At 35.5% G+C, this 14,325-nt stretch overlaps 1 protein-coding gene across 1 annotated transcript in view; it reads right to left on the bottom strand.

Moving 5' to 3' along the window:
* EML5 (echinoderm microtubule associated protein like 5) overlaps positions 1-11,100 on the bottom strand; it is a 102,927-nt gene extending 91,827 nt beyond the window's left edge. Inside the window, exons 1-5 of the mRNA XM_026849263.1 lie at positions 11,081-11,100; positions 8,268-8,427; positions 4,832-4,930; positions 4,216-4,284; positions 1,483-1,668 (exon numbers count right to left, since the gene is read on the bottom strand). Coding sequence (XP_026705064.1) covers positions 1,483-1,668; positions 4,216-4,284; positions 4,832-4,930; positions 8,268-8,427; positions 11,081-11,100 — 534 coding nt within the window. The remainder of the gene's footprint in view (positions 1-1,482; positions 1,669-4,215; positions 4,285-4,831; positions 4,931-8,267; positions 8,428-11,080) is intronic.
* Between the last annotated feature and the right edge of the window lie 3,225 nt (positions 11,101-14,325).

Genomic DNA, 14,325 nt, shown 5'->3' with positions numbered 1-14,325 from the left:
ATACTTCAGTTACATACATCAGTCTGATACTGCCAGTTAAAACAAATACATTCTTACAAGAACAAATAATTAACCATTATTGATTTTTACCTAGAATTTCAAAACTGCATTATAGGAACTCATAAGCTTACATTTTCACTCTATTTTAAATTGTTAATAAGGGAACCTCAAATATTATCTAGAAAGTACAGTGCTTTCTGAAACAAAAAGTCAAACTTTGAACAGCAAATAAACAATACAGCTTCATAAAGTTACCTTAGCAGTTTCATGCCTCATAGGTTAAAACAACCAGAAACTGATTGGTTTTCTTTTTACAGCGATACTTGGACAATTCAGAAGCTGAATCTTGCATTATATTACTATATATGACTTACTACCATGAGAGGAAACGAAGACTCTCATAGTCTGGCACTCACAAATTAGATTGCAAACCACTAAGTGTTTTTTTGCTGCATACTTTAATCACAAAATCATATGTTTTGAAAGAATATGGAAAACACAATGAAAACTTAAATAGCAAAGATACAATCACTTCATAGTCACATCAAACATTTTGATTAAAAGAAAAGCTTATCAAGCACTTTTGAAAAAATGTATAAACTTTCACTGGTATGACTTCACTTTTCAAAGCTGTATACTTTTCTAAATAGAAGAATGAATACAGTAAAAAGCAGCAACACAGGACAAGGAAGAGTGATTGAGTCAAGCTAAAATGGCTAAACATGTGTGCCTACAAATGAGCTAGGTGTTTGGGCATACATTACAGTTCATAGAATCAATGGACTCTAGCGATCTATCAGACAACCAGCCAGCAGGACTCAATTCGTGGAATGATAGAATAGCTGATGTTGGGGGAAAACTCTGGAGAGCTTCTAGTCCAAACTCCTGCTCGAAGCAGGGTCAGATAACAGCAGGTTGCACAGGGCTTGTGAATGGAGACAAACAGCCTCTCTCCAGACCTGTTTCTTTGTTTCAACAACAATTGCCTAAATATAGGAGTCCAGGCCTTCTGATATGTTTTGGGATTAATCAGACATCCACAAAACAAAGTCAGATAAACCAGTTCTCCATTCCTTGGGGGAAGCAGCTATATACTCAACTCCGGTATATAAAATGTCACTGTACATAAGCATGCATGGGTAATTGAACAGAGTAATGCATGTCTACTTCAGGGTAAACGTAAATGCATTCCAGGATCTACTGATTACTAAGTCCCCCATCAATGATAATGGAAGACAGTACATAAATAGACACCTAAATGTATTTCTCAATCTAGCATTCACTTTCTACCATAACAGTGATCCTAAGCAACAGAAAGAAAGAGGAGGGAAAAAAATAAATAAATAAATAAATAAATCAAATTAGACATACTGAGTCTCTATCACTGAAATTATTTAGGAGCACAGACCAGGTGATCTTGCACTGTCCTTTCCAGCTCTCCAGAAATCTATTTAACATTTTATATTGAAGAGATATACTTACAGCATGTGCTCCCTGTATTGTCCGTACAAGGTTGATTCCTTTCCATACATATATATCTCCATTCAATGCACCAGAGTATGTCACTTCATCCCTTGCACAGGCTAGGCACAATATAGTTTGGAGATCACCAGTTTTGCCAAAAACACCACGTTTTGGTGTCAATGAATTGCCACACAAGCTCCAGAACTGCAACATAAAGTGATTCAGAAAGCTGAATATTTCACTAATATACTATAATTTAATATGTACATCTGAAAGAAGTACCTTGCCTCCAAAAGACATCATCATTTTCCCTGCCTTAGTTCTACAGTTCGTTAACAACTTTTTGTTATTAACCAACTTTATCCTTCCATAAAATCAGCATAGCAGACTAGTCGGGAAAGAGTTTCAGGGTATCAGTATTGAAACAAACTGAAATTCTTTCAAATTACAACTTGTGAGTCGGTTTTATTTTCAGTCATTTATGAATGACTGAAATTTTTGAAAAGCATTTCATAATAGAATCATCTGATCTTTCTTTGATGTAAGACCTCCATTTTGCAAATGCTGCATTTGTACTTTACATTACTGTAGGCATTTAAAGATGAAATCTAAGCATGTAAATTCTGATAAGGCTGCCATTTGCTCTGTTTGAAAGCAGATTATTTTATTACAGACTTACCACTTCTCATCAGAACAACTGATCATGTAAAGCAGCAATCTATGGCAGGCACTTCTGAGAACTTTCTAATAGATCATTGGCATGTGATCACAGCAACCACATGAGAGTGAATTTCCTCCTAGGTGATCCAACATGTACTAATGATTCCTAAACTAAAGACATGCAGGGTCATTTGTCAGTGATACTTGACAATCAAACTTCCAGCTACACCCTAGTTTCTGAGATCTCTGCAGACAAGAAGCACTTGCATATTCCCTTCAAATCCTGCTGTCCAAACATGTAGATGTGCACTGGAAAGTCAAAAAGCTGCTGGAGTAATCCAGTGCAAAATGTGAAAGTATTTATTTCGTTATTGCTAACAGGTTACTCTTACATTGTCTACCACGTTCCCTGTATACACGTTTATGAAACTGCATTTCACAGCAAATCTGTTACCAATAACCTGTTTAAAATTCTGAGCCAAGACTTCAATTAATACAGGATAACGTAAGCAGTTACAATGAAGATTTTTGTACCAGCCATACTGTAACTAAGAAATAACCACATACTGATTAGACAAATCCCTGTACTTTAACTAGTATTTCTTCAACCAAAGTACACATCCTAGATTATTTTGTTGCTTGAGAAGTAACTGCACAATCACTGCATAAACCAAACACCTAGCTCCAATATGGAAGTAACATATTACAAACATGAATGTAATTATTGATATCTGAAAGAACAAAAAGGAAGGATGGCTTAAGAAAAATACACATCAACAAAAATCTTTTACCTCATCCAAATGCCTGTAAATCTCTAGGATTCAGTTATTTGATTAATGTTTTCTCAAATGAAACATCAATTATTTTTAAAATGCTCTTTTTATTTAAAAAAGCTTTATAGAGCCTTAAAAGTTGCTCAAATAAACTTTTGCTTATCTAGATAGGTATGTTTTGATATCATAAAGCCATCTTAAATATACTAAATCACTGATGGCAAATACTAGCTCACTATTAGTATAACAGTCCTTTTAGATCTTGAATTAGGAAAAAAAAAGATTGTTATTAATCAAGCTCATGGAAATTGGTAAATGAGATGCTAAACACTATGATAAATCAAAGACGTATGCAATCTAGCCAACACATTGAATATTTTTTTTCAAAAAACCATTAATCCATATTGATCTAAAAGTTCATTGTATAAAGCACCACACATTTTTTCCCACCATTGGAACCTATGCACAAGAGCAATACAGAACTTTCAAGCTGCCATCTACTGCTTTTATGTGGTAACACATAAGACAGTGCATGTGAGAAGGCAGTGACTGCAGGAAATGTATCTGATGGCAGTCAAGCACTGATAATCCTGATGACAGAGTTAAACCTGAATAAGAAGCTGCTTCTGCACAGCAGTTGGTACATGGATCAAACAAACCTGAAAAGTTTCATCAAAACTCTCCTTGAAAAAGACATGAACTGTCGAAATTATGAATCCTGTAACAGGTACAGAGTGCTCAAAATGACACAGGTAAGAATAACATCAAGAAAAAGAATTAAAAGAAAGATCAATCATCTTCCTTTCTATTTCCATTGTATTCCCATACTCTCTCAAACTGTAAAAAATGGTTTTTCAACTCATGTCACCTCCACAGTGTAACAGTCCCTTAATTCAAGAATTCATTAAGTTCATTAAATTCAATAATCAGATGCCGGAGTACCTGGACTCAACTCAAATGTATGCACCCTCTCTTATGCTTCTTGGGATTTCAAACAGCATGTTTTAGACAACTGAGTTTTAAATTATATTATGATCATTACATACAATGCTACTGACAACTAGTTCATTCCTCCTGCATTCCTTCTGTCAGGGCATGAACTCCTTTTAGCAGAGATGGTCTGTCTTCCACTATACGTATCTTGTCAAGTATGTAGTGTAGTCAAGTGGGATCCATGACTACAATTCCTAAGAAGTAGTATTGTTCTTACAGAGGACCTTCCATATTATAATTACATATTCCTTTCAGGTTTGATTTTTATATCTTTTATAAGCTACTGCAGCTTTAAAATTTTATTAATTAACATTTATTCCATTACCTTGATGTGTTTTACGCCACAGCTGACGAGCTTGTTTGGCTGGTACAGATCCCAAGAAATATCAAATATCTGCATAAAAAGACCCAAGGATGTCAGCAGAGATGGCCCTTCTATCACGGGACAGTTAAAATCATAAAAACTGGTACAAATTAACAGACAGTCCTTTTAATGGAACTATTGGAACGACTTTTTTAATCCCCTCATTCAATACTGACATTGTAATGTATAGCTCGTATTAGTTGTTTGGTTTTTTTCCTAATTACAACACATGATAAAACAACATTAAGGTTCATTTACAGACTAGAAAAATTTAAGCAATTATTTGTATTTTGATTTCCCATATGGGGATTAGTGTCTAGGAAGTGCATTAATTTTGTACTTCCCCCACATGCTTACAGTCTCAACAAACCATACACAAATAAATGGTGAGTTACACATTTCATTTTAGAAATAAATGCACATATCTTATGTATCTTCACATATTAATACATATCCAAACCATGCAAATTCAATTTCTAAAACATAAAGTGTTCAGACATAGCTCTAGTATTTATACACAGACATGGTTTAACAAACTAAAACCACGTTGACACTCAAATTCTGTAGTTATACTTACTCTGTCTGTATGACCAGGAGCCATTGATAACAATTTTCCTTTTCTCCAGTCCCATACACAAACTGTGTTTTTCGAATCCAAACCAACTGAGACCAAACGCTAAAAATGTCCAAATTAGATAAATAAATAAAAATATCTCAATATATTAATGAAAGCTAGAGTTGTAATTTTGAATGGTAACACATTCATAACATATTTGAGTTAGAAGTTATAGCTAAATTTTGATATAGAAGAAAACTAAAGATACATCTTATGCTAAAGCTTCCATAGATGCATCTCTTCTTTATGAGCATGATGTCATAACTGAAGCAAGATCTTCTCAGATAACAACATATTTCTGATTTATGATGTTTAATATATATAATTACATATATCACACATGGCTAGCAGCAGTCAGTAAACATTTGCAGAAAGGAATAATCTCACTGATGGTAATAAGACTACATCTGTTTACCTTTACTTACATATAACTTGCAGAATTTAAATATTTACAAGTTCAAGAGATTTTTAAAAAATCTGCAATCTTACTGGAAACAAACAAAATATAAAAAACAGTTAAAAGCTTCTTTTGCTTAATTCTTCAAAACATGTATGAGTAACACTTCCTTTCTGAATCCTTCCTCAAACCAAAATCCAGCAAGACCCCAAACATAAAAATTTCGTGATGTCTTTAATATTAAGAAAGAGTCTGAAGCCAGTTAAGCTGTAAAACTAGTAAGGACTAAAAGATTGTTCTGAGAAAATAAGGAGAAAACAAATGTTTGAGATCTTCCTATGCTCTGCAGCCTGTCTTATCTTCAACTGTGAAGATATTTTGCACAGATTTCTGGACACAAATCATTGATTGTATTAGCCAAGAGTCCACTTTTAATGCATCTCTTAACCAGTCAAAATGTTATTTTCCCTATAGAAATTCTCAACAGAAAGACTAACAGTATTAAAAGTCAGATTAAAAAGAAGCTGAGTGATTTCAAGTTTTGTTTTTAAAGAAAATTAAGTAATTTTGTTCAGTTTATGCACAAATTGTAACATTTTGAGAAATGAAAGCTTTGCAAATCTTTAGGACAAACTTTTTTCCACTGTTCAGCAGTTAATACTTACATACATTAAAGACAAATTTAGTTTCAATTTGTAAAATGAGTTTGAGTTTGTAAAAGCAAACGCAAACCTCAAACTTAAGTAAATTTTTTCCCAAAGACAGAAACCTACTCCAAATAACATAATTTCTTTACTGTCTGAAAAGATCCAAGAGTATGAGAAGAAAAATAAACAAGTTAAATAAAATTGCTATCCATGCCTCATATTTATTTATGCCAACTTCAATTTTTCAGACACCGCAAAGTTCAATCTTTCGATTCCATCTTTGCAAACATTCTTGGAAGGAACATCAGTTTTAATTCCAGCTACACTTCCATGCAGTTCAATTCCAGTTCTACTGCAGAATGAGAGGCGTAAATGCAGACTAGTTTTAAAATTACTGCATACCCACCACAAAAATTTGGGGTGATGCCACTCCAGACATAACCTAATACACTGACTTCTCAAAAAGGGAGATTAAATTATGTTCTCAGTTCTCCCAAGAACCAGAAAATCTTGTTACCAACCAGCACACCCCCACAGTGGAGCAGAGCTCAGAGAAGAGCAAAAACTGAGCTCAGGGAAGAATGTATCATAAAGCAACTTTGAAGATGGCAATGGGCTTGACCTCACTTCAATCCACATATTCCTTCTCAGCGACTGGAGATGGCCAGCATCATGACAGTGATCATATAGACACCAGTAACAGGAACCACATTTTTATTGTGATTCACCTGTATACTGCAATTTCTTGTGCTGTGATTTCAGTATATTGCTGTATCACTCTACTAAATCAAAATCCCGTATAATGCCAAATATATCAAGTAAGTATGTTTAATATCAAATATTAAACAATCTAAAAGAACCTGGTCAAGGACTGTGACAAATTTGGATTTATAGGGATAGGCAAGATGTAAACATATTTTGCAGATCTTTCTGAACTGGATTTGTGTTTTATTGTATCTCCATATAGAGACAACTCTGGAGATGCAGATCTTCAAAAACCTATAACCAGCTTTCCTTTGCAACCTCAGATTTCTAACACATGCAATGAAAATGGTGATCATATGGAAATGCTGAGAAAAGTGGACAGCCTAAATTCTGACTATTTATGGCTTTAAACGCAAGAATCAGTACCGGGTACTCCCAGAACAAGTCACAGATCTACATTCAACTTCCTCCAATACACACAGAGAATGCATAACAGCATTCTAAAAAAGAATGAGGGGACTTCAATCCTAATTAGATACGTTCTGACCTTAAATTATTAAGGGTGTTCAAGTGAGGAAGTGACATGACAAGTTACACAGACAAAAGCATAGAGAAAACATAGCAATGGCAAGCAAAAATTATGTTCTAAGAAAGAAGGTGACTGAAAGTTGACTCCCTAAACACCGAGAAACCTAAATGATAAAATCTGTAGGTCATTCCAACAAATGAAAAACCTCCCTACAACAATTACAGCATGTTTTAACAGAAACAAGTTATAGCTAGGCTCTCCTCTAGTTGTGTTCAGTAGAGCTCCACTTGATATTGTCTTAATAAGGACAGCAACTGGTCTCTGCAATACTACTGCTTTCTCAAGTGAGGATGTAAATAACAGATGCTGACCTTTTTAGCAAGTGAAAGGAACTGAGAATGTAGCTAAATCTGAGTATCACATTGCAAGGCTAAGTAGGAGGGAAACAAGTGCTGCATAAAACCAGGAGAGCACAACTGCAGAAAGGACTTTCATGGCTAATACCTCCTCAGCTGCTACCTAATGTGTATTTTCCAATACATCAATCAAGAAAGCCTCTTTACTCACAGGAGCAAGTGTCTGGTAAAAATTATCTCCCGTACAGGTAGCGACTCAGAACCAATTTACTACTCAGATAATGTTTTAGCGTAACAAAATATAATCCAAAAAAACTTTTTTCCTGACACTTAGATCCCAGATACAAGTCTGAACAATCAAACATGGAGAGCCATCAATGCATGCAATGCATGACAGAGAAGGGTTTACTGCCTGAAGACATATGGAGTCCAAGATGAGTAGTAACACAACAGGACTGCCATCACTTTTTGCACAAGACACACAAGAGAGATCCACTATCTCCAAACATTTGGTGTAACCCTGAATTGTGGCCTACAGACTACAAGAACCTGCCTATCACCTCATCTTCACGCAAAACTTTTTTGAAGTTATGCTTTTCTTGACAAATGTGAATATTTGTCAGTCACTACTACTGCCAACTTTTTGCCTCAACTTGAGAATAAACAGATAAAACCTAAATACTTCCTTAAAAAAAAAAAGCTACATAAGATTTCTGACAGATAAACAATTTATTTGTTTGAAAAAAGAATACTAATCACATACCTGACCATCTAAATCAAAAGCCAAGCAAGCTATACCATGTGTGTGAACATCTTTCAGAACAGATACAGTTTGCACAGTGTACGAGTCCCACACACAGATGTACGGTTCTTTTCCAACTTGACCTGTTGCCACCAACACACGTTCAGGATGCAAAGCAAGGCTGCCAAAGAAAAAGATATAAAAATATTTTTGCATGAAACTTTTTACTTTTGCCTAGTAGGTTGCATTAATATTTTTCCTTAAAAATTATTTTACAATATTTTCCCATTGATAGTAGATATTAACAAGTCATTTTGTATCACAGACTCCACAGTTACTGTAAAATTCCTATAATACAGTATATGCCACCACCTTTCTTGGATGTGAACATTCAAGCCTTCTCCAGTTAAGCCAACTGCAGAATGGCCATTAATCCTCTGCTCCAAAATACAGAGTGTATTAAATAGACCAGATTTTCACACACTTAAAAAAAATTTCCTTTTTTTTTCTATTTCTAGACATTTAAAAACCCAAAGGACAGACAGCAAAAGTTAGTGTTTAGCTATCTACACATCTATCATCAATGCAGAGAGATATGCATCTCCAGAAGTACTTCATTCCACATATTATCTGGCATCCTTTTTTATGAGAGGATTGAATAGACTTCTGAAGCTATCTCTCCACTGATCATACAGCAAGCCAAAGCATGACTAGCTGAGAGTAGATGTTAGGACTAGAATTCAGATAACTAAACTGAAGTGAGATGAAAATTATCTTAAATGTGTTAATTTTAATATAGAACAAGTGGGAATAGTTGATTTTGAATAATTACTAACTTTTCACATTTCTAACATTGTGGAGAATCTTCTTAGTTTGTATTTCTGAGACTTTCAAAGTCCACGGTGGATCATCAGAACTGTTTTGTTAAATCTGGAACCAAGCTAGAAAGCATGCCAGTCAGCAAGCTATTTTTTTTTTTGTTTGTTCATGCAATCAAGCTGCAAGGGAGGACATGAGATTTGAAGATTCATATTTCATAATACAGAAAAGTAAGAAGATATTCTAACAGAAACCCAAACAAGCTACTTAATATTCTACATGGACTAGGTACAGCAGTCCAAAATTATATGAGAATTACCACATGTAAGTCAGGAAGATAAAATTTCAAAAGTTGGCTATTTAATTTTGCTAAAAAATCTCCTCCCCTAAGTAATCATAGAGTAATGATCTTGAGACTGGTGGAAAGAACCACTAACAAAGTACACTACATGCATTTATCTTCTCAGTCTCACTTGGAAAGGAGAAAGGTTTAGCACTTTGCAATGGTAAGATGATCTTAAACATGAACATAGATTTTGATAAATGAAGTTCAAAGCGTGGAGACAAGAGGTGTCTAGAAACATAGAAGAAATATTCAGGGTAAAGCTAATCAGGAAGTGACCATAAAAAAAGATCTAACTCAAAAGATGTATATTTTCTACATACAAAAAGAAGAAAACCATGTACACTACACAATACATTTTTCTATTTTTTGTATTTTTAATACAGCATTTCAGTTGGTTGATACTGCTTGACAAATTCCACATTCACAACTCTGACAGGAATCTTTAACTTCAAACTTACAAAGGCAAGATGACTCTGGACCTTCCAACCTTTCTACAGGAATTCCTCTTCTTTGCTACTCCATGTTATCCTCAGCACCACGACTAAGCAACCAGTATTTCCCCACTCTGCTTCTCTTCATCCCATAATTACTTCTCTGTTTCTTTCCTTCCTTCTTTATTTGACAGAGCAACTTCATAATTAAAAAACAATGCAGAAAGGAGCTGGTAGACAAAACTTACTACATTTCATTTCAGTTCTGCTACCCAATCCTGACCAACACCTGCACATCTCCCAGAGCACACACAGGCAGATGGCATATGCATGGGGAAAAATGAAAAGCATCTGGTGGAGAAAATGCTGCATTCAGCATGATCTAATTTTTACGGTGACACCACAGAGAGGTAAGACCACATGGACCGTAAAGAAATTCAAGAGAAATGAAGTAAAAAGAAGAAACTGAAGCTAAAAAAAAGAGTAAAACCACAGCAGTCTGATTCATGAGCTCTTCAATCCTGTACTTAGTTCTGCTATTACTGCATTGTGCAGTTTCAGGAAAGTGAAAACCACCCCACAGCCCCAAGTTTGCAAAACACTCAGGCACCACCCTGAACACACACACACATGCAAAAGCACCCTACGCCACACCTTACAAAACACTTTCCATCAACCAAAAATTAGCTTAGCATGTTTTAACTAAAGACCAGAAGCGACAAACACAACTCATTGGAGATGGAAGGGGCAGCGGTAAAGGCACTACCAAAGCCCAGGAAAACGCTGTCCTATCCCAAGCATGGCAACTCATTCTACTCAAAGTGTATTAGGTGAATACAGAGAACATTTCATCTCCTTCTAATTAATAAATGGCAAATAATAACTAATAGCAGTATCACAGTATTAATTCTTTCTGTATCATGATATAAAATACGGTCTTAAGCAACTGAGCTGAAATTCTACCTTCATATGGGATAATGCAGCACAAATTAAGATCCAAAGCCAGTATTTTAATCACAACAGACAACACCATAGAGTTACTGATGTCCTTCCCCTATCATTTCTGTCTCTACAGTAAATCACGAACAATCTTTAGAGACAGTCACTGGAAGTAGAAGAAAATAAATATACAGTAAATATTTTAAAACAGCAAGCTTTTTTTAAAAGAATGCCAATATGCAGGGATTTCAGGGATACTGAACAGCAGAGCTGTTGGCAGTGACTGAAGAAATACTCACCTGAAAACACCTTCTCTCATAATTTCTTTCACACCAAGAAGTAAAGGATAGGTTAAAGTACCTCTTACAAGTATTTTTATCTGACTGGCTATCAGGACACATGGAAATGGGAAGCATGGAAAGAGTCAAGGGTCTTCTATTTCTATGACTAACACTAAAAAAGCCAAACTGCCACACTTACTTACATGATTTTCATATGAACCATGAATGATATGAAGATGCTTTTCCTTAATATTGACGTTTTGGCTATTACTACACCCATGGGGCACCACACTGAATTCCAGGTCTGAAATTTTGAGTCCTGATCAGAACTCAAGGATTTGACTCCAGTTTTAAGCAATATGGAGGCCCTTTTCATTTATTTCATTTGACTCTGAGTGGATAAGCAATCCCTACAGGCATAACAATCAATGCAAGAGTACAGTATCTTGGTCTAATAGGGTAAAAGCATTCATACAACTCACATATTCATGAACTTTCATTACTAAAACAGTCCTGAGCAATCCATTGTAAATAGCTTCTTAGTGCAGAAAGACAAAAATGTAACTGGAATGGATAACCATAAACATTTGCTGTACGGGGACTATGTTGACTCATGGGCATGACGCAGTTAACAGAATCAAACAAGTATGAGCTGTCTCTGGATACCGCTAAGATCTCCAAGACACCTCTAAAGAGGTGTACAACTATTGGGATGGTATCTGAAGTAGCTGCTTACTACCCATCTAGTCAGTCCCTGAGGGCAGGCAGAAAAGCACAAGTGTGACTCTACTCTTCAGACAGCTTCCAAATCTGTTGGTGACGTGGACTTAAGTACACTAACTCCCTCACACAGATTTTCTTGCATTTTTTCTCCTAGGGAGAAGGAGATTGCTTAGTGGAATGAGAAGCTCTGCACTCTGAAGGAAAGAACTCATGTTTCTTTTACAGCCCTGGTAATTAAAGTTGAGATGACCTATCCAGGTTTGACTGCTGAAACTGTGCTTGCATCTAGCCCACACAGCTAGACTGTAAACTTCTGCCTGATTTCTCTCCTCTTCCTTGAAGGATGACTAAGCTGATGAATGAGATATCACTGCTTGTCCAAAAAAAGAAATAAATATTCCTAATGAGACAAGTTCTTCAGGCCTTTTTGCTTGCCTCCAGCCTTCCTGACCTAAGCTTTTCAAGAAGAGATTTTAGACATTACGCAGTGTCTTTGGAAGGAAAATGTCCAAAAGGCAAATGGGACCCTGAAACAAGCAGGAATTTGGCTAACAAACTGCTAAGTCAAATTAATTTTGAAATTGGCTGTAAAATTTTATACTTCTCAGAAGAGTTCAGAAGTAGAAAATTAAAAAAATCTGAATCTGTTTGTCACTATTGTAACAAAACCAAACAGCTGGATCTGTAAAGAACTGAGACTTCCATTGATATCTCTGACTGGCAGGTCTTTTCCTAGATAGATATTCAAAGAAGGCTGAAATACAGTATTACAATTTCAACAGTATAATGAAAGAGGTATGTTTCTCAATTTAGCACATTCAAGCTCCTCTTTCATATTTCATACAGAAAAGGTTTTTTCTCCCCTTCAGAGCAGCATGTAAGCATTTCCACCACTCTGACAAGATCCATGCACTGTACAACACCTATGTTAGATTAACGATACTAAATATTAAGTGCAGCCTACAAACTAAAAAAATGTTAAAAAAATGTCCATACTTCCTCTGGGATGAAAGCAGAGACATGGAGATGACCCTCCATTTGTGTGAGATTTGTAATGGTGTGGGATCCTGAAGGAATTAGTCTACAACAAACTATTATAAAAGCAATTACTATATTTTCATTTTTACTTGGTTTGTGCTGAGAATTAACAGGCATTGATTAATACAGACAAGCTGCAGACAAGGACACAGTATTAAAGATGATGTTTCCTTAGCAACAATATTGGATGAAAATCCAAGAACATGTTCATGTGACTACTCCTGAGCTTCATAAAACTAGGGCACCAGTAAAAATGCATGAAGAAATACTGCAGTAAAATAACAGCATCTCAGATATCTATTCATTAAGTGTTAATTCAAGTGTGAAATTGTTTCTATGAGTAAATACAGAAAAATATTTTCATTGTATGTTTACAGACAATTTACATATAGTTGTGGATATTTTCTTATTTGCTGCCATGTACCTGTATTTTCCCAGAAAGAATGACAGGAGAAACTACAAACCACTTCTGTCATACTATTTAAGTTGTTAAAGAAGAAAGAGCTGTAACAAGCAAACATCTCTCATCAAAATTTAGACAGGTAAGTCAGAGCATGCTCACTTCCCATAGACAAAACAAAGCAGTAGTCATCATAGAGCATCACTACTGGGTCTTCCATACAGCTACTGTCATAGCACCAATAACGTCAAATATAGCTCTCTGAAGATTCCTTAAATTGTATAAGCATCCAACTTCAAAGTAAAATAATCTGAATTGGAGACAGGGAGGATGAACATAGATTATTCCCAGCTGCAGTTTATCTCATTATCATTCCATATTCTCCCCTCTTGGATCCAAATGTTTTTAGACTAACAAGAAATGTTTATAAGCAACCTAGAGAATCCTAAAAATTGCTCTGGGCTCCCATCTGACCAAAAAAAATCAGCAGGAGGGGGGGAAAAAAAATAAAAAGACCAGATGAACTTCAAAATGAAGGAAAGAGTTAGAGAATGAGTACAGTAACACTGATGCAAAGTTCCCAACTCTTCAAGGATGAAAACTGAGGGAAAAGATTCTGGGAACTACAGGCCACTTTATGCAGATGTCCATTTTTGCCTTCCACAGCCACGTCCTCCACTGCTGAGGTAGGGATTGGTTTAAGCTTTCTCGTAAAAAAATTACCATCTCTAGAAAAGAGATTAAAAATAAAGACATTCCCCTTCTTTTCAATATGAATGATTTTGCCAGTGCCAATAGGAGAACTCAGTTTTTGACTGACCAGGGGGTGCTAGTTTTTTTTTCCAATTCCATGTGATATTGACACTTTCATGAACACGTTTTCACAACCTGAGAAACGTTTCTTTTCTAACATGCTCCTTGAAAAAGAAGGCAGCAAAATTACTTGCATGCTGCTAAAAAAAAACCTCTTCTCACAGAAAAGTCAGAAAAATCATATACTCCAGAATGATTTGGAGATAAATTTGCTAGGGCTATGTCCTATTATCTTCTACTAGCTATTCATATGAAAGAAGCAATTCCACTTATAACTGGTGGTACAATA

The sequence above is a fragment of the Athene cunicularia genome (genome assembly GCF_003259725.1).
Source record: "Athene cunicularia isolate RWA chromosome 5 unlocalized genomic scaffold, athCun1 chr5_part1, whole genome shotgun sequence".
Lineage (NCBI taxonomy): Eukaryota > Metazoa > Chordata > Aves > Strigiformes > Strigidae > Athene > Athene cunicularia.
The sequence above is the reverse complement of the archived record's forward strand: the minus strand, read 5'-3'. Positions and strand labels throughout refer to the sequence as shown.